The 20,581-nt window shown below is 38.4% G+C and overlaps 1 protein-coding gene across 5 annotated transcripts in view; it reads left to right on the top strand.

Annotated features, from left to right (window-relative positions):
- PRLR (prolactin receptor) overlaps positions 1-20,581 on the top strand; it is a 213,176-nt gene that overhangs the window by 172,898 nt on the left and 19,697 nt on the right. For 3 of the 5 annotated variants that reach the window (XM_069096123.1, XM_069096122.1, XM_069096124.1), the window contains 3 exons: positions 5,124-5,236; positions 17,094-17,226; positions 20,406-20,575. In XM_069096123.1, the coding sequence (XP_068952224.1) occupies positions 5,167-5,236; positions 17,094-17,226; positions 20,406-20,575 (373 nt within the window). In that variant the 5' untranslated portion in view covers positions 5,124-5,166. Of the gene's footprint in view, positions 1-5,121; positions 5,237-17,006; positions 17,227-20,405; positions 20,576-20,581 lie in introns of those variants that run through there. The other 2 variants (XM_069096126.1, XM_069096125.1) reach the window with 2 other exon arrangements.

Raw genomic sequence — 20,581 nt, 5'->3', positions numbered from 1 at the left:
CGAGTGAATCAGATTTAAGTGAGGCAGCTATCCTGGGTAGGCAAAACCTTCTGAATGTTCCTATCTGTTTCCTGTCCAGCAGGTACATAGATACCATCACCCTGCCTGGTCAATAGGCATGTGCAAAGTATAATGGGTATTTTAATAGCACATCACATAATATTTAAGCCTTTTCCAATGTTGCACATTGGGCAGTCTTGCCCCTAGAGTTACTTCCTTGACTTTAAAATCCATGGCTTATCATCACAATCATCATCATCATCATCATTATTATTATTATTAGTTTCTTGATTTAAGGGAAATTTAAGTTATGTTTCTGAGAATTAACAGTTCACCAAGTTGTTCGTTTTGAACCGTTATAAGTCCAGCAAGATTAATGAATCTTTTTTCAAGTAAGGCTTTTGGAGAGGAGAAGATTCTGGGAAGATGTCAGAGTAGGTCAGAAAACTTTTGGCTCTCCAAATTTCCACCACAGAAAAGCAATGGGGAGCAGTGGAAATAAACAAAAGTCAGGGTGAAGCAACTTTTCTCCTCAGACAACCTAAGAAGGCTGCAGGAAACATCTGACCTCCAGGGGCAGCGGGCAGGCCTGTGTCAAGTGCAAACAACTCTAGGTCGGCTCTGAGGAATCAAGAAACAACCAGCCCAGGGCAGCTAGGGTTGAAATGCAACCTCAACCTTAGACACTTTCATCCCACAGACAGTGTGGGGATCTGACAGCTGATAGGAGAAGACTGAAGGATCTTCCACTGTCAGGAGATTGTCAAGCACTGCTGTGCAGATCAGAAATACATGGCTGGGCTGCCACTGTGGTGGGGGGAGGGGGAGGTGGGGAAGGAGCTAGCATATACCCAGTGGGTGCAGTAGCAAGGGGCAGAGACCCAACTGACTGTAGGCATTTGTGGGAGGGCAGAGTCCCTGGTTTCAGTTCCAGGGAAGAAAGGATAACTGTAGGTTGTAGCCACCAGGGACTGAATGGAGTGAGATCATTTGTTGGACATAGTATGACTGAGGGCTCTAGAATGGTTTAGGAGTGGAGAGGAGAGCCCAAGGTTCAGCCCTGAGACAGACCTCAGAAAATAACAGTAAAAAAAGACCTAAGGCTTGGGGCATTATTCCCCATACCTTGGGACTAGAATTTGATCAAACTAATAGGTACTAAAAGCAAAACAAAACAAAAAAAGAGCAAGTAAGGGGGAAAACCCAACCATAGATAACAACTAAGGGGATAGAAAAGATCTGGGTTCATATTCAGAGGAAGATAATGGAGCTAAAAAAAAAACACTCCTTTTTCAATGAGAAATGTCAAATGATCCCAAACACAAAAAAGAGTCCTTGGAAGAACTTAAAAAGGACTTTAAACATCAAATTATAGAGATTGAGGAAAAACTAGAAAAAAAAAAGAGTAATTCAAGAAAATTATGAAAAGAAAGTCTACCAGCTTGAAATAGAGAATCAAAAACTTAAGGAAGAAAGTAATTCCTTGAAACCTAGGATTGGACAAATGGAAGCTAATAGCATTCTAAAACCCAAAGAAATAATAAAAGAAAATCAAAATAACAAAAAAATGGAAGAGAATGTGAAACATCTCATCAGAAAAACAACTGATCTGGAGAGCAGATAGAGAAGAAATAATATAATAATAATAATCAAATTGCCTGAAAATTATGATTAAAAAATAATCTTGTTATAATATTACAAAAAATTATGGAGGAAAATTACCTTGAAGTTCTAGAACAAGAAGGCAAAGCAGAAATAGAAAAAATACATCGATCACCTGAAAGTAAACCAAGGAAGAAAACTTATAGAATATCATAGCCTTACAGGAATATCATATTTCAGAGCTCTCAAGTCAAGGAGAAAATATTGAAAGCGACCAAATAAACAATTTAAATACATGGAGTTACAATGAGGATTACACAAGACAAAGCAGCTACTATGTTGAAGAACTATAGGTCTTGGAATGCTATGGTTCATAGAGTAAAAGAGCTGAGGTTATGACTAAGGATAACTTACCCAGCAAAGGTAAGTATAATCCTGAATTTTTTTTTAAAAAATGGACATTTAGGGGAGGCTAGGTGGCGCAGTGAGTAAAGTGCTGGCTCTGGAGTCGGGAGGACTGGAGTTCGGTTCCAGCCTGAGACACTTAACACCCACACAAAAATACTAGCTGTGTAACCTTGGGCAAGTTACTTAACCCCAAATTGCCCTCCAAATGGCAAAAAAAAAAATGGACATTTAATGAATTGAAAGACTTTCAGGTATTTGTGACAAAAACAGCAGAACTTAGGGAAAAATTCTACCTAGAAGATCAAAATATAAAGTAAACATTAAGTGCCAATTATAAGCGACTCAATAAGGTCAAATCATTTGCTTCTTGTATATGAAAACATCAATTCTTCTATGACTGTCATTTTTATTTGGGTAGTTTGAAAGAAAGGCTTGGTCTAATCTGAGTATGATGGAGTGATTCATAAAAAAAAGCTAAAACTGTAAAGAGAGATAAAAGGAGCAATTATCTCATGCAAAAGAGGCAAAAAAAGAAAAACTGATACAGAAGAAGCAAGTGGGGGGGGTGGATAGTGCTGAAACCTTACTCTCACCAGCAATGGATTAAAGAAGAAACAACATATATATCTAGAAGGGTATAAAAGTCTTCTAAATTCAAAAAGAAACAAGAGGTCATGTGGATAGGGTGGGGGTAGAGGATAAGGGAGGGATTCTTGGAGGGGTGATAGACTAAAGAATTGGAGGGCAAGGTAGTGGGTAGAAGTAAAGCAGAGGAGTGAGGAGGGAAACGAATAGAGTAAGAAGGATAGTACAGAAAATAGGAAGAAGTAAAATATACAACAAGTAATTATAGCTTAGATGGGTTGAATTTACCCCCAAAATGGAACCTTATAGCACATTAAAAATTAGAATTCAACAATATATTCCTTTCAGAAAATGTTACAAAAATAAAAGATATACACAAATATAAAATAAAGGTCAGGAGTAGAATTTATTACATTAAAAAAAAGCAGGGGTAGTAGTCATGATCTAAGACAAAGTTAAAGCTAAAATGGATTTAATCAAAAGAGAAAAATAGGGAAACTATACTATGTGTCAGTCGTATTATTCAATATTGTTTTAGAACATTTAAAATAACTAGACAGTAAAAATGCCTGAGAGTATATCTGCCAAAACAGACACAGGAACTATACAAATATAAATATGAAACACTTTTTATACAATTAAAGTTAGATCTAAATTATTGAAGTAATATTTATTGTTCATGGGTAGGTAAAGCTAATACGATAAAAAATGACAATTTTACCTGACTAATTTATGTAATGCAATCCCAGTTAAATTACTAAAAATTCTCTTACTGAGTTAGAAAAAATAATAACAAAGTTCAGTTGGAAGAAAAAAAAGGTCATGAACTTCAAAGAAACCAGGGGGAAAAAAGATGTAAAGGAAGCAGATTCAGTAATATCAGACCTAAAAGCATATTAAAAGAAGCATTGTTGAAGTGTAACATGGATGTTTGATTATTTTAAATTAAAATTTTCTTGTATAAATAAAACCTATATAGCCAAGAATAGAAGGAATGCAAAAAATTGAGAAAAAACTTTCATAGACAATCTCTCAGATAAAATGTGATTGGGTTGGAATTCCTATGGTATAGGAAATGATGAGCTGGTTGATTTAGAAAAACATGGAAAGACTTGGACTTTCAAAGGAAGATGCTATCCACCTTCAGAGAAACAGATGACAAGTGGAAATAAGCATAGTGCTTATTTCTTACATATATGTGTATGAGTATATATTTATATATATGGGTATGTTTATAGATATCTGTGCACATGTATGTGTGTACATGTATGTATACATGTATATGTGCAATTATATACATATGTACAAATTATATGCAAATGTGTATATACATACATACACACAATTAAGGGCAAAGGTAGATATCTATCTTTGCACTAAATTGTAATCTTCTTGGGGAAGGAGTGGAAGGGGAGGGGAAAAAACAAAGTAAAAAGTCACAGCAGAGAACAAAAGAAAACCTACAAGGAAGCAAAGAAAAGCCGGACAGCTTTGAAAACAATGTATAGTACTTATTATATAGGTTTTCTTGAAATGGAAATATATCGCTTTACATTGACTCTTCCCACGTTCTGCTGTGTACATGGCAATGCTTTTTTTCTTTTCTTATTTTGTATTTAAGTTTAAAATAAATTTTAAAACTTTTTTTTAAATAAAAGTTTTGGAAAGTTTCCCCCCTTAGAAAAAATTTTAGAAGCATTAGGAATTGTATACCAAATACAAAAATTCAAAATACAAATACCAAATACAAAAATTCAAATCCTGAAAGTTTAAAATTTGACTTAACACTGAGTCCCACAGATCTGAGCCAGGCCTATAGTGATGGGCATCTAAGACCAAGATGTTAGAGAAGAATAAAATAAACGTGGAGGGAGGCTCATGCAGGTTCTTTGCTAACTGTCCCATGTACAGTAGGAGGAGGGTCCCTTTATGGCTCCTTGTACTTCCGCTTGAATCCAGAATCAGCGGCCCAATGCCTACACAGAGGTTGAATGAGGCCAGGCCCAGGCCCCAGCCTTTCTGATGGATCCCACCTATGCTGCTAATAATAGAGTATGGCTCATCACCCTGGCACATAGTAAAAACTTAGAAATATTTTTTGTCTTGTTTGGTCTGTTCCAACCAAAGTTACAGTCAGATGGGGGCCACCCCCGCCCCCATAGTCAGGCACTTGGACAGAACTTGTCACCAAAGGGCTTTAAAGGCTATGCAGGGCTTCCCAAAGGGACAAAGCATAAAGAGCCAGGAGGGTGACCGCACCAAAAACCTGCTTCTCATGCTGCTAACTAGGGCCCTGTATATTGTCTTCTGGTGACCTCTGGTGGCCAGACTTCCCACATGCCTTGAAGTCCATGCCCCACAGCCCAGACAGCTGACCATGGTACATTCTTTTACATTCCTGTCCTCTCCTTTTGTCATTCACTTCAAGCAGGGAGCAAGATTCAGGTACAAACCCATGCAGGAAGGGGGTCCCTGTGACTGGCTAGTCTTTTCCCTTACCCAGAGCTGCCTGTTGCCCTCTCTTTCAGTGAATCGCTGATACCTTTCCTGTTAAAAGAGAAGGAAGCAAACATGAAGGAAAATGTGGCATCAGCAACTGCCTTTCTTTTGTTTCTTTCTCTCCATACCAACCTCCTGAATGGTAAGTAAGAGCTCCTCCTTGCTTTCTATTATTCCTGGGCCACTGGGATAGGGAGGGGAGGAGGGATTTGAAATCCATCACAGACCTCTTGGAACTTGTTTGTGGGAATTAAAATTATTTACCCTGTTTGCCCTGCTATTGGATCATCTATGTGCTAGGAAATTAGAAGGAAATTGTGCAACTGATATTTGTTCATTTGCATATGTAAATTCTGTAGTTGTATCCATGTATTTTAGTCTCATATTGGTGGTAGAGTAAAAAAAAGCCTGGATTGGAAGTTGGTTGACTTAGGTTTCCAACCCTGGTCTGCCACTCATTAGCTGTGTGGTCTTAGACATGTCCCTTAACTCCTTTGAGCTTTAGTTTCCACATCTGTAAAATGAGGACAGTAATGCCCATCCTACCTACCCTACAAGGGAGTTATAAGAATAGTGCATGTTTAAGTCCTTTTAAACCACAAAATATTAAACAAATATGAAGTACCATATTAACTGATGGAAAACAAAGCAGATTGATGGGAAGAGAAAGAGCTATGGGTTTAGAATCAAAGGGTTTGAGATCTGGCTCCACTGTGGGATGACCAGGGAATTCTAGGTAAGTTATTTAATCAGTCTCATCCTCACTCTCTTCATCTGTAAAATGGAGGTGATGATACTTGAACTACCTAAATTCATAGGATTATTGATGGCTCTAAAAATGTAAGCTGTCTCTCTAAGCCCGTTCTCTGTGCTAACTGGGCATAGACACAATGAAATCCACACTTGAGTTAGATGGTGAGAGGGAGAAAGTCCATTAGTTTCAAACGCCTTCAACATTAAGAAAAAACTTTGGGTGGTTCTGAATTTTACAACTTCTGTTTTCTTATGGAGGTGTTAATAATCAATGAAATGCTTTTTTAAAAAGCAAACAGAAGAGGGAAGAAAGAAGAATCTGAATAATCCATAAAGTAGATATGTACATCAGGGGAGATTCCTCCCCAACCCCTTTAATTGATTTAATCACAGAAAGTAAAGGGCAAATAGCATAGGTATCAATGTGCTAACAATATACCATTTTCTATTGTCTCATTACAAAGCCTGAAGGAGTTCTCTGACTGAAAAGAAAGCGCTTGGATGAAAAAAATATTGGCCATGACCCCAGAGATCTTTAAAAGCTAAAAGCCTACCAAGCTCTGCACACTAATAGTTTGAGTCATTAAAGAAGGAAACAAAACAGATACAGATACAGAAAAGCAAACTTTAAGGCAGAAAACAGCCACAGGGACAATTGTGAATTGAAGGGAGAATTAGCCCCAGTCATTTTTGGCTGCCCTTCAGTAGAGGAATTCCAAGAAGCACAGCTGAGGGACCCATCCAGAAGAGAGGCTGTATCCAGTGGGGAGTAATGTGAGGGCTCCACCAAAAGAGAAAAGACATTGGGTTCCTGCAGCAGCAGAGGCATCAGCTGCTATGATGCTATGACCCACATCCCCTGTGCACATTTGCCATTGTACACCCCCATGACCTCTCTGCAGCATTTGGCTCCATTAACCATCCATCTCTCCTGGACCCTCTCCTCCATCCATCCGTTCCTAATTTTCTTATCACCTATCTAACTTCTCTTTCTCTGACTCTTTGTAGGTTCTCATATTCATCTAATTTATTTCTTTTCATAGTGTTCTTCCCCACTGTTACATCATTTTTTCTTCTCTTTTCTGTGTGTAGTCATTTACTTGGCAATCTTATTTTATCCTAGGCTTTCAACAAGACGACTCTAACATTTATATCTCTAGCCCTGACCTCTCTTGATTTCCAGACCTAAATCTCTGACTGACATCTTTACATAGCTGTGCTATGAGCACTTTGATTTTAATGTATCCTATCCAAGCTTATCATTTTCCCTCAAGAACCCACTTCATCTCCTGATCTAACTCATTGTCTTTGTGGCACCAGCATTCACCTAGCTTCCCATGTACCAAATGTTGGTGCTGTCTTTGATTCTTCCCTTTCTTTCCCCTTCCTCCACTGATCATGCATAAACACAATCCCTGGTGCTAATACCATGTCATATCATTTCTGTCCAGCTTCTTCCTCTCTATTCCCCCAGGCATGATGGCAGTTTATTAGTTTGGTCATAAATATTCACATGTTAGTAGTTTTGTATTATTAGTAATAAAATAATAATAGTAATAGTATAACTGTATTAGTAGAAATATAAGCCATACTTTTTCCCTTCCAAATCTGATTTATATAAAACCTAAGAATTACCCACAGTTATACTCCTATTCAATTAAATTCACAAAAACCTATTAAATATCTATTATCTAAAGGTCTACCTACTTTGAGGTATCATCATGGTGTGGAAGGGACCCTGGAATCTTGAAGGGTGTGGTAGCAAAGAACAAGATTTAACAGATCCAACAGGATGTCAAGACTTTGAGCACAGGTTTATCTGGAGTATTGTGTTAAGTCCTGAGTACCACATTGTAGAAAGTGAGTGATAATAAGCTGAAATGTATCCAAAAGATGCCATGCTGGGTGGAAAAGGACCAGATCATGCCAGATGAGGATCAGAAGCAGGAACTAAAGATCTTTTGTTATAAATACTAGCTACATTTCTCTATCACATCTTTTAAAGGCAAATGTTCTCTTTTGGATATTTTTAACAATGGACAACAGGACACTTAGCCCTCTAAACCCCACCATATAAAGAGATGTTGTTCAAGAATGAGGGAGGGATATTTAATGAGGACTAACAGATACATGGATTTTTCAGTGACATTTCTAGCTCAGGATAAACAAACAAATCCAACATTTCTCCTCTACATAGAGAAAATAATTCTTTTTCTTTCTTTTTTTGCTTTTTGGAGGGTGGAAGGCAGGGTAATTGGGGTTGAGTAACTTGCCCGAAATCACATGATTAGTAAGTGTTAAGTGTCTGAGGCTGGATTTGAACTCAGGTCCCCCTGCCTCCAGGGCCGGTGGTCTATTCACTGCACCATCTAGCCACCCTAGAAAATAATTCTTCAGAATAACCTTAAAGATACTAGATACTCAAGCATTCCAGAAAATATGAAGGAATTTAATTAACTCCCTTAAGGCCCAGTGAGTGTACCTTGACACAATCAGGTGGACTTCCCTTGGAGAAGAGAGATGAGAGAGAAAATAGAAAGAGATAGAGAAGAGAAAAGAACTCTATGTCTGGGTTCTCCTCTGCCAGTCATAGGAGATCTGCTGCCAACTTTTATTCCACTGCCAAGAAAAAAAGAGTAAAAGTGCAAAGTCATGGAAACAGAGAGATGAGAGCTTCCCCCAGAAGACCTCGAATAATTAATTTGTACCTTATCTCCTTACCCACTTCCAATTACTTTCAGTCTAATCAATCAATAATTAGATTCATAGTCAAGTTCCTTCTTGCCAGAACCTATATTTTCTCTTCAGCTGCCTAGAGGATTGGTGATGCTAAGACTTTCTTTTCAAGGAATGAGATCATATTTTAGCTAAGAGAAAGAGATTTCCTTGTAACAACAAAAAGCTGTTGCCTCAACCTTTCATAAAGCTCATTGGGCCTCACTTTCCCAAGACCTGTTGTTCTGGCTGTAGATGAGCAGATGGGGTTAGGTATTGTTTCCCATCCCCATTTCAGACAATTAGAAGGTGTCAGCTGAGAATTCTGGCAATAGTCTGTTACTGAGCCCATCTCAGAATCAGAGTCACATGATTTCATAGTTTGAAGGAACTTCCAAGTGCATGTCTAGTCCCACCTGTAACCACCTTACTGAGAACCCTCCCTGTTCCAGAGTCAGCTATGACAACAAGGAGGAGTGTGTTAAAAGATAAGGCGTGTACAAACAACGAGTTATAATAATTGGAGGAGGAATGACTCCTCACCCTCCCTTAACCCTAACATATCCAGTTGCCAAAATCTTGTCGCTTCTGCCTTCTTGCACCTCTCTCTGTCCGATCACACAACAACAGTGCCCTAGCTATTCTAATTCAAGTCCTCATTAGATCTCTCTTGGACTAATGTAACAACCTATTCATCCTTCTAGTGCTCTCCATTCCAATTCATTCTCCATACAGTTGCCAAAGTTACAAAGTGCCTTTAAACACAAATCTGATCATCTTGTTCCCCTGTTCAATAAAATCCAGTGGCTCCCTATTACCTCCTATGATGCATCCATCAACACTCAAACAGCAATTCATTAAGCACTGGATATACAAGCACAAAGAATGAAATAATCCTTAACTCTCCAAATACTTCAGATAAAATATAAATGCTTTTGACTTTTAAAAGTCCTTTCCGAACTGTCCCCGATCCACCTTTCCAGCTTTAATATACATTCCTTCTCTTTCTTACTATACAGTCCAACCAAATTGGCCAGTGTGCTGTCCTTATCCATAGGGTGACCTTACTGCACCTTTATACCTTTTAGAATCACCAGATTCCTACAAGGTTTATCTTAAGCACCACCATTTACATGAAGTCTTTCCTGAATCTTAAGATATTCACTCACCCCCTTCTCAAAAAATTATCTCCAATCTATTTTGGGGTGAGAGAGGGAGGGAGGGGGCATTGGACTAGTTGATTTTCACCCCAGCTCAGTTGATACAATTCTTGAAGAATAGGTACTAATTTGTTAAGGAAGTATTAATGCTCTATTGTGTCTTTACTAAGTGTGAACTCTTTTCCATGGTTGAATAAGAAGGTACTAGGCCTTTGGTCCCTTGTAAATAAGCTAAATAGCTTACATTTGGATTCAGTTCAAGAATTCAAGATAGTCTTGGTTAGAAACAGCATTGTAGAGAAGACATATACACACTTGTGTATACATACACATACTTGTGTACACACACACACTTGTTTACACACACACAGGTCAGTCACTATTCTAGTGGCCTAGGAAAAAGCTTGTTCTGAATGTTCTTGTTTCTAGTGCTACAGGGGAACACAAGCTTATCCCTCTTTTAAGCACCCTCTAAATAATGCCCTATATTCAAGTCCCTTAGGGATAGAGTGGAAAAAAGCCTGCAAAAACACTGCAAAAGCCACTGACTTTCTCTCCCTCATTCACATCTCCAAGACTAGGGAAGATGTTCATGGGTATGCAAAGGGAGGGGACTGCCCCCTCACAGTACTTTTGTTCCATAGAGGTTGCATTTTACTCTGTTTTCTACTTGTAGATACCTGACCTCAGAGCTTTGGTTTCTTCTGTAAATGAAACTCTATGGATCTTATCTCCAAAGATGTAAAAAGTAGGTGGGGGAGAGGGAAGCAGATTTGGGAGAATCCACTAAGTAGGTGTAATAGTAATGAAATTTGAAGACCCCTTTGTATTGCAAAGCTAAGAGGTATTTAGCACCTAGTTTCAAATTAATCATCAATTAGAAACAGAAGGTAGGATCCCCTGTTGCCAATGTAACAGGAAGGGGCTGAACAGGGAGGAGCTATACCGTATTTAAGGAAGATCACAAGCTGGGCAGTCAGAATTTCCTGGGGTAAACATCATAGAGGCAGGGCAGCTGCTGCTGGACTGAAGAGTGAACTGAGAATTGAGAAGAACTAAGAAGAGGGATGAGAATTGAGAACTGAGACAGAATTTCTTGGAGCAAGCCACAAGGAGGCTGGATAAAGTGATAATGATTTTGAGAACAGAGCTTATGGTACTGAAGACTTCCAAGGGCCAGCTGGAGCTACAGAAGACTGAGGAAGCATGACTGTGGGGCCAGTACTTTGTACAAATGTTGTTGTGGCTTTGTTAATGTGCATAAATGTTATTGTGGCTTTGTTAAGCCTTGTCTTCCCAGGAACAGAGACCATGAAGGATTTGAGATGGACTGGACACTGTGAGCCCCAGTGTGGAGCAGGAACTGCATGGAGAACTGGACAAGGAGCTGGGAGCTGTCTGCCTTTGAACTCAGGTGGCAGTTGGTTAGATTTGGGCAGGAGCTGGGACCACAGAAGAGGAACCATAGGAACTTAAAGTCTGCCCTAAGTCAAGATGAAAAGACCTCTCTGTGGGTACTGAGTAGTGACTGATGAAATTGACTGAGTAGTGACTGATGAAATTGTAATTTCCTTGTGACCTAGGGGTGGATGGCTTTTGTATTTTCCACTACCCCTTAAGAGGGTACTGAGCAGTGACTGTTGAAGTTGTAACTTAATTGCATCGAATGGGTGGAGAACTTTGACTTTTGTACTTTGTAACCCTTAAGGAGGCAAGCCAAGCCTCCTTAAGGATGATCGAATGATTGAGTTACTAGATGATTGTACTTTATTGAAAACTATGTGACCACTTTGGTGAAAACTATGTGGCCATTTCAGTGATAAGTTGTTGAATTGTGACATGGTGAATACTTTATTTTGATTTTCTGTGACAAGTTGTAACATTATGAATGTTGTACCTTGATTTTCTGTGAATGTTTTGCTCTGATTTATTATTAAATAAATAGAGAGTTCACTATACTCTGTAATCAGAACCTTGAAAGCTGTTCACAGCAGGGGTCCTCTGGAAAGCTGCTTGTGCTTGGCTTTACAGTAGGGAGGCTTTAGAATTTTCCAACTAAAAATGGGACTGCAGTAGGCAGAGAGCAAAAGAAGAGGAAATAGTAAAGAGTACAAGTCACCTTTCCCATTATCTGAGAAGTTCAGCCTCCTAGAGCACTAGGTTCGGAGTCAGAGGACCAGGATTCAAACCTTGGTTCTGCCGTCGGTACCACATCGGGCAAATCATCTCACTACTCCGGACCTCAGACCTGTAAAACGAGGGGTGTCTGGCCAAGACGATCTCTGAGGTTCATCACAACTCCAAATCTATAATCCTGTGTTTTGTATTCACTTTTTTTAAAAGACTAAGTCTCCCTATCTCACCCACATTGGAAGTGAAGGAGCTACTCATGGTCTTGGTCCCACTACCGATTTACACAGAAGTTGTGACCTGCTCTGTTTCTGACTTCAGCTAGTTAGTTCCTCATTATGCAACCTGGTGGCTTCATACTCCCAGGAGGCTCATCATATTAATGCCAAACTTAGTATAGACACCCAATGGCTTTCTGTGCTGAAGCTCAGAATGCAAGAGCTCCCCCAGCCCCAAGCTCCCTGATAGCTAGGTTACAGCACCACCATGCCAGGCTGATCCATAGGCATTTGACATTTTAAATTGTCCTACTTTTGTATATCTCTGTTAACTTCATTTGATGTTTCGTATTTTGTCTGTCAGAAGTTTATTTATTTACTTTTAGGGAAAAAAGTTTCTTTCAAAAGGTCAATGGTATGTGTGGTAATTTTGTATGATTATTTTTCAGGGTCTGCTTATACAAATATTTTTTTTTCCTTTATAAGAGATCTAATTTTAAGAAATATAGCTAATATTCACAGAATCACAGTGTGAGATTTGGAAAGAACTTGGTAGCTGTGTCATTGAACCCATATCTGAAAAGAACCCTATCTGCAACATGCCCAATGAGTGATTTTGCTTGAAGACTTCTACCATCTTCAGAGGCAGCCCAGTCCACTTCAGGGCAGTTTTTGTTAAGCTTTTTCTGACATCAAAGTTAAACTTACATCTTTGCAATCTGTACACATTGTTCCTAGTTCTTCCCTCTGAGACCAAGTAAAGCAATTCTCTTCACTATGACAACCCTTCAAATACTTGGAGACAATTACCATATGCTCTGTAAGTCTTCTCTTCTCCAGGCTTAATACCCCCAGTTCTTTCAACCAAAACTCATGTGACATGATCTTAAGGTCAGTCACTATTCTAGCTGCCTTCCTAGGGGCACATTATAGCTTACTGCTGCCCTTTCCCACCCCAAACTCTGGTACCTGGAACTGAACACAATACTACCAATGTGGCCCAACAGGGACTCATTCGGCAAATGAGAAGGAACTCAAGGTTGTCTAATTCAATTAATAACTGAAAAAAAAGCGCATTACATAATACATCCAACAAGTGGCTGCATAACTTTCATTCAAAGACCCCAAATAATGAGGAACCAGTTTTACTTGCTCTAGACTTCTCCACCTCCTTGCCAGTTGTCTTCTCTATTTACCCTTCTCTACTCTGCCCCTGTCTTTATTTTATAGTTTTTATTTCCCCATTACAATGTAAGCTCCTTGAGTTAGAGACTGGTTTGTTTCCTTACATTTGTACTCCCATTATTTAGCATGGTGCCTGGAACACACTCAGTACATAATAAATGTTTTATCTATCTGTTGCATCCTCCTTCTTCAAAGACACTATACCTCTGTAATACAAGCCTGAAACCAAATTAGTATCCTTTTTGACTGCTATGTAATACTGTTGATTCCTTGTAAACATACAGTCCACTAAAACTGCCAGATGGTTTTTTCTAAAATGAATCTAGCCATGATGATGGTGGCCACGATGATAATAACAGCTCATCTGTCTCCAGCACCAGATCATTTCAAAAGCATTTTTGCTTCCAATAGTCTGGACCTGGGTAATACTGTGTATTTTACAGATGGGAAACTGAAGCTCAGAGATGTGATGATTTGCTCACAATCCCAAGCTAGTAAGGGGAAGACCTAGCACTCAAAACCTAATCCTCTGATTCTAAGTTGAAGATTTTTGAAGTATCCCTTCAGCTATTCATTGATTTATTCAAGGAATATTAATTAAATATCTCCTGTGTCCAGAGTTCATGGTTTTAGACACTGAGGATGCAAAGACATAAAACAAAGTCCCTGCCCATGGGGAGCTCATATACTACTGGAGAAGAAGTCCTGAAGGCTTAGTTAGATTCTAAAACTAGCATTTATACAGTATTTTAAATGTTAATGGTTTAAAGCATTTGCAAAGTTCTTTACATATATTATCTCACTTGAATCTTAGCAACCCTATGCAATATGTGCTAATATCATCCTCATTTTACAGATAATAACTGATAACTGAGGCTGAGAGGTTAGGCAACTTACCCAAGGTCATACATCTAGTAAGTAGTGTCTGGAAGAGAATTCAAACTCAGGTCTTCTGACTCCAAGTCCAACATTCTATCCAGTACACCACCTAGTATACACACTAGGGATATATGGATGAAAAAGAATGACCCTTTCTATTATACCACACTACGTCCCAATGGAGGTACTTGGAACAAGTATATACTTGGAACAATCTAGTAATTTGTGAAACATACACTTAGTGTGGTACCTCTTAGATTCTGGACTTCTTGAGGATAAAATCCCAATTGCATTTTTTGAGCCAGGGTATAAATATGGTGAGTATGAGAGACAACAGAAAAGGGAGAGTTTGTGATACTGAGGTAAGGGCCGAGAATATATTACTGTCCCCGATTTCCTGATCCAGGCTTCAGAAGGGACACTTCTTGGTAAAAGGTATATCCTGTGAAGTTAGTTGGATATGTGTCATTGAAGTAACCCAACCAACAAATTATCAGCCACCCAAACTAAGCTCTCAGTTTAACTCAGAAGTCTCATGAAGAGAGTATGGGGTCAATCTGCAAACACATCAATTCCTGGAATTTGACCAAGGAATTAAGGAATCATGAAGTCCCAAGGATCTTCAGCCATCTGATAGGGTTTTCATGCTTCATATAGGAAGAGTTCAATTGTTTTGGTTTGTATAGGCTTCTTTGGAATGCCATTTATCATTACAGAGTTTTCCCATTTCCTGAAATTATTAGCTCCATGTTGCTCAACTGCATCATCCATGACAAACAAAAGGATATCAGATTTTCAAACACTTGTGTTCAAGGGGAGAATTGGAATCCTAAGGAAGATAATTCAATATGTCAGTGGATTTGTGATCTCAGTGATGGGCAGTTCAGGTATTTTGTGACTCAAGAATGTCAGAGGTCCCAGGCCACTGTTTCTCTACTTAACTGTATCTTCAGCTCAGATGGAGAATGGAAGAGAAGCGCAAATCGTCAGCAAAGCAAGGGACTCAGAAAACAGAGGTAGAAGGAGAGTTGGAAGGAAAGGAGCGAGAAACTGAAGAAAGTGGCCAGAAAGAAGGACCAAAAGGAAGGAGAACAAAGGGGACAAAGCTGCATGGGGAAGAGAGTAGAAGGGAAAAGGAAAAACCAAGAGAAGAACGTACCAGAGGAACAGTTCTGAAGAGGGGGGAGTTAGTGCTGAAGAAGTAAGAGATCAGAACTATTTGGAAGGAGATTAGTAAGTATTGGAGGAGGGATAGAGTGGCTGGGCAGACTAATATTGGGGAAAGGAAAGTTGGAATTAATTAGTCAAGCATCTACAGGTGCTTAGTATCCAAGGAATTTTTATTGTATTAATCACACTTGTGCTTCTGGGGATTTTAGGGTTTATGTGCTCTGTATAACCAAAGAATATTAGAGCTGCAAGGGACTTAAACAATCCTCATTTACAGAAGAGGAAACTGGCATCCAGAGATGTGAAGCAGATCACCCATGAGCACACTATGAATGGTGGTAGCCTTTTAACTAGCCTCCCTAGTCCTTTAAAGGTTAATCCAGCGTTCTTTCTACTTGGCCCCCATGCTGCCACTCAATGACCTAACTCCTTATGAGCATTCCCCCTTTTGACATATAACCATGTCTTCATTTTTATCACCATTTATTCATTTTTCAATGTTTTACATTTATTCACTGAGCCTTACAGTATCTCTGCAGGTCATCACTATCACCCCAGTTTAGGAAATGCCATGCCCTAGCTATAATTCCACCCCTGGAATTCCTATCCAGCTGTTTGAAAGCCATTCTGCCCTAGAGCTGGCAAGACTGGAGATGAGTCCTTCAATATTAACTCTAGCCCCCCCATTAGCTCATTAGAACTCCCCCCATTAGCTCCATAGTCCCCTCCATCTATAGCATTGAAGCAGTGGCCCTCATGGAACTGTCTCTATTTAGTAGAATCTGATAGAATATAGATCATGCATACATATGTACCACACATTAGATTGTGAGCTCCTTGAGGAGAGTGAGACTGTTTACCTCTTTTCTTTTTTTAACATATCTCTAGTTGCCTAGCACAGTACCTGAAGTTAAGTGCTTAATAAAGGCTAGTCAACTTGATTTACCTTAAGGTTTAAAGCACCTCTTTCACAACCACCCTGTGAGGTTGATGGATGCTATTACCACCATTTTACATATAATCAAAGTAAAGCTGTAAGGTAGAGTTTCTTAACTTTTTGTGTCATGGACCCCTTTGGCACCTTGATAAAGTCTATAAGCCCCTTCTCAGAATAATGTTTTTAAATGTATAAAATAAAATATATATGATTACAAAGGAAACCAATTATATTGAAATATCACAGTATTTTTTTAAATTTGTGATATAGAGTTATCCCTTCCACATTATGATTTTTCCCCATCACAGTTTCAATATGTCCCCCAATGGATCATAAGAAATTAAATGGGAATTTATAGGAGTTTTGTGGAAGCCACAGATGATACACAAAGGCTAGCAGACAATATAGAAAATGTATTTTTCCTTAACATTTACCTACATACAGCCTATGACCAAATACCCCAATTTTTTTTATTAAGGTACTATAAACACCCCACAAAAGAAAAAGTCAAAAATTCAGACTTCTTCTCTGGTACAAAGGGAGGGCCAAAATATTCTCCATGTGTTAAGGCCTTAAGCCCCCATGATGTGGAAGGGATAGCTATAGTTCACAGATGCCATGAAATCTACCCACAGGCCCTTTGGGGACCCTGTTCTAAGAGGTTGGGCTCACAGTTACATTGCTAGCAAATACCAAAGGCAGGTGTCCAAACCCAGATCTCCTGACTCTAAATGAAGTGAGTGCTCTTTCCTCTGTCTCCCATAGCCCATCAAGAACTGCTGAAGACAGAAGTGGTATGAAGAGTTGTATAGGGCACAATAATGACCCTAGTTGGTATCTGACTTTCTCTAGGACAATCAGCCCCGGGAAAGCCTAAGATCGAAAAATGTCGTTCTCCTGAAAAGGAAACATTCACTTGCTGGTGGAAACCAGGATCAGATGGAGGAATTCCTACCAACTACACTTTGTTTTACAGAAAAGAAGGGTAAAAATGTTACATTTTTCCTCATTTATTCTAATTAAATTTAATCATCCTCAATTCAAATATAGTCTGATGGTAGTGGAATTGCTAGCGCCAGCGTTCCTACTATTTCCTGGACTGACAGATGTCCTGTATCCACATTCTCCCTCCTAACTTCTTGAGACTTAGATCCACTTGATTTTTAATATTGATTGTCATTATATATTAATGAAGATTATTATTAGTAACAGTGCTTTAAGTATTATTCTCCCAGATACCACCATTGCTATACCTTTATGGACTTCTTTGGGGTGCTTCATGCCATTTATCACTATGGAATCTACTCATTTCCTAAAATTTATTAGTTTAACATTGCTAGGGTGTATAGAACTCAATTGCATTATCCATGATAATAAAAGGAATTTGGATTTTCAAAGTGGTTTTATATTCAGGGACAGAAAGGGGGCTATGAAGAAGGTAATTTGATACTTCAAAGGATTTGTAATCTCAGGGGGGAAAATAAATGCTTGTTAATTGAATTAAATTTTTAATTTAAAAAATAAATAGGACAGAAAAAAGTTCCAATTGCAACCCATCAACATCCTCTTAGCCTGTGGAACCTTTGTCCATGTCCTCACTCTATAGAGAGTGAGTCCATTTGCCACACAGGGGACCTTTCCCTACCTCTCCTGACCTGATAGAGGTACCAATGGAACTCAAGTGCTTTCTACCATTTATCCCTCCTCCAGCTCACTCCATGACTGCCTGCCTAGTAGGATCTTTATTTTCTGAAAAGAAATACTTTGTAAAGGAGGATATGAGGAGCTGTGTTGAAAGTAAATAGGAAATTCATATAATAGACAGAATTTGTTGGAGAAGGTACATTCAGGGATAACTAGTAAAGACATTTTTAAAGTATTTAAACACTCCCATGTAGAGAGCATGTCTCCTAACTGGTAGCTAAACATTGCATCTGAACATTGAATCTGGTTTTCACGTTTCAACAATCTATTCAGCTAAAAATATGTTTAGCTGAAAAAATTCTGTCACCTACGTGATATATTTTCTATTTAAATACTAAGTTTAAGTATAAACAGCCAAATGAGGAATCTTAGTTTGCAAACAAAGCCCTGAGGTCACATCACCATAATAGTAACTCACATGACCTTAAGTATACTGAGGTAAAAGGTTAGAGAAAAAAGTTTGAAATTCTGTTATTTTAAAATCTAGGACACCCTATTCCATGTTTATAACACATCTTCTTCATACCTCTTTACCATCCTGGTTTCTTACCTTCTTCTGTATTCTTTAGCATGTTTTTGTTCTTCTTAAAATGCAATGAACAATACTTAACACAGAGCCACAGATGTGGCCGCAGGCAGAATGAAGAGAAACTAGTACTTCCTTTGCTCTAAGCATTATGCCTCCTTTAATGCAGCCTTGGATGGCATCAGCTCTTTTGATGACCACATCACACAATTGCCTTGTCCTAAGCTTGCAGCCCACTGAAACCACCAGATTTTTTTTCAGCAAACCATTGTGTAGACAAGTCTGCCTAACATTATACTTGTAAAGTTGATTTTTTAATACAAGTTTAAGACTACATTTCTACCTATTAAATTTCATCTTATTTTGGTCATCTCATCATTCTAACACATTGATTTCTTTTTTGACCCAAATAGTAGCTATGTCTCCAAGCTTTGTGTCATATGTAAACTTGACTTCTATGTGTTAATTGATAATCTGTATATCATCTATACTATAGTATAAATCATTGGGGGAGGAAAAGTTGCTCAGCACAGAGTGAAATACTATTTATTGATCCTTTGGGAACTAAAGTAAAGACTTCCCTCCAAGTTAATTTCAACCCATTAATGAGTATGCTTTTGGTCTAGTTATTCAGTCAGTTTGAAATCATCTATCTGTATTTCCATCTAGTATATATCTCTCTACATTATTCACTAGCACAGAATAAGAAGCTGCACCAAATGCCTTTCTGAATTCTTAAGTATCCAATGTCTATAGTCTCCCCTAATTTGCCAGTCTAATTATCCCTGTCAAAAAAAGGAAAAAAGGTTAGTCTGGTATGACCTATTCCTCCTGGAGCAAGATAAAATGAGATAATATTTTTTGCAAACCTTAAAGCACTATATAAATACTAGTTATTATTATTATTATTATTATTATTATTATTATTATTATTATTATTATTATTACTATGAAGCTATCCTGGCTGTTGGTGCTCATCGTCTAAGGGCTTACAAACCATCCTCTTAATAATATGTTCTAGAATTTTGCCAGGAATAGAAATCAAATTTACCTATTGACTACAAATTATACCTTCTTACTATATTTTTATAATATTTGAAAGTAAATCTGTTCTTCTCTAGTCCCGCGTCCCCTGGATCTTTTGGAGATTACCAATTGCTCAACAATCATACCTACCAATTCTTTTGATACCTAAGAAATGGTTTGTCTAGGCGTGGTGATTTGAACTCTCTGAGGATGGTTAGATGCTGCCCAACCATCTCTTCCCTTATCTTGGGTTTCTACTCCCTGCTAACCATTTTTGTTCTCTCTTTTCTAATTTAACCATCACCAGCCTTAGAAGAAGAAAGATAAAATATGAATCAAGGCATCCAGACTTCTCACTGTAATCCCTTATTCTCATTCCATCCACTCCAAGAAGAAATTCTTTTCCTTTTTTGACCCTTCTCTTGCCCCCAACATGACTTTAAAGAAACAACAACCAGTTTGTATTCTTTTTAATACTTATCATCATCTTCTGCTCATTCTGGTCCTTATTCCCGATACAACTCTTACCATTCTTTTGTACTCATTCCTTTGCTTCCTTCTTCATAGTCTTTCTTAAATCTAGATTCATCATTAAGTTTCCCATGTATTCACATCAGTATCTGTAGGCAGTTCTCCTTTATCCTTCTCATCCCACTCATTCCTGCTTTTTTTCAGCTTGGTCACTCCCATAAGGTGCTCCCCCAGCCACTCTGATTCTTCCTAAATCTCTTCTCTAGAACTTTTCTATTTGTCATTTCTAATTTTGATTCTTTATCCCTTTCTCCTCAATCCAGAAAGCACAGCTTTTTCCTTTAGGATACTTGATTCCCCAAAACCAGTAATACTTTTCTAATGAGAAAATTAGAAACCCCAGGATTATTTTCTTAATTTTGTGTTTTTCCTTTCAGAGAGTCACTCACCCATGAGTGTCCTGACTACAAAACTGGAGGTCCTAATTCCTGTTATTTTAACAAGAGGCATACCTCTATATGGATGGTCTATATCATCTGGGTCAATGCCACTAACCAGATGGGAAGGAGTATGTCAGAGCCACGTTATGTGGATGTGACTTACATAGGTAAGT

This window comes from Petaurus breviceps, unplaced genomic scaffold (assembly GCF_028583685.1).
Source record: "Petaurus breviceps papuanus isolate PSGF00001 unplaced genomic scaffold, PetGlider_PUasm1.0 229, whole genome shotgun sequence".
NCBI classification, from domain to species: Eukaryota; Metazoa; Chordata; class Mammalia; order Diprotodontia; family Petauridae; genus Petaurus; species Petaurus breviceps.
Note: the sequence above shows the minus strand (reverse complement) of the source record. Positions and strands in the feature narration are given on the sequence as shown.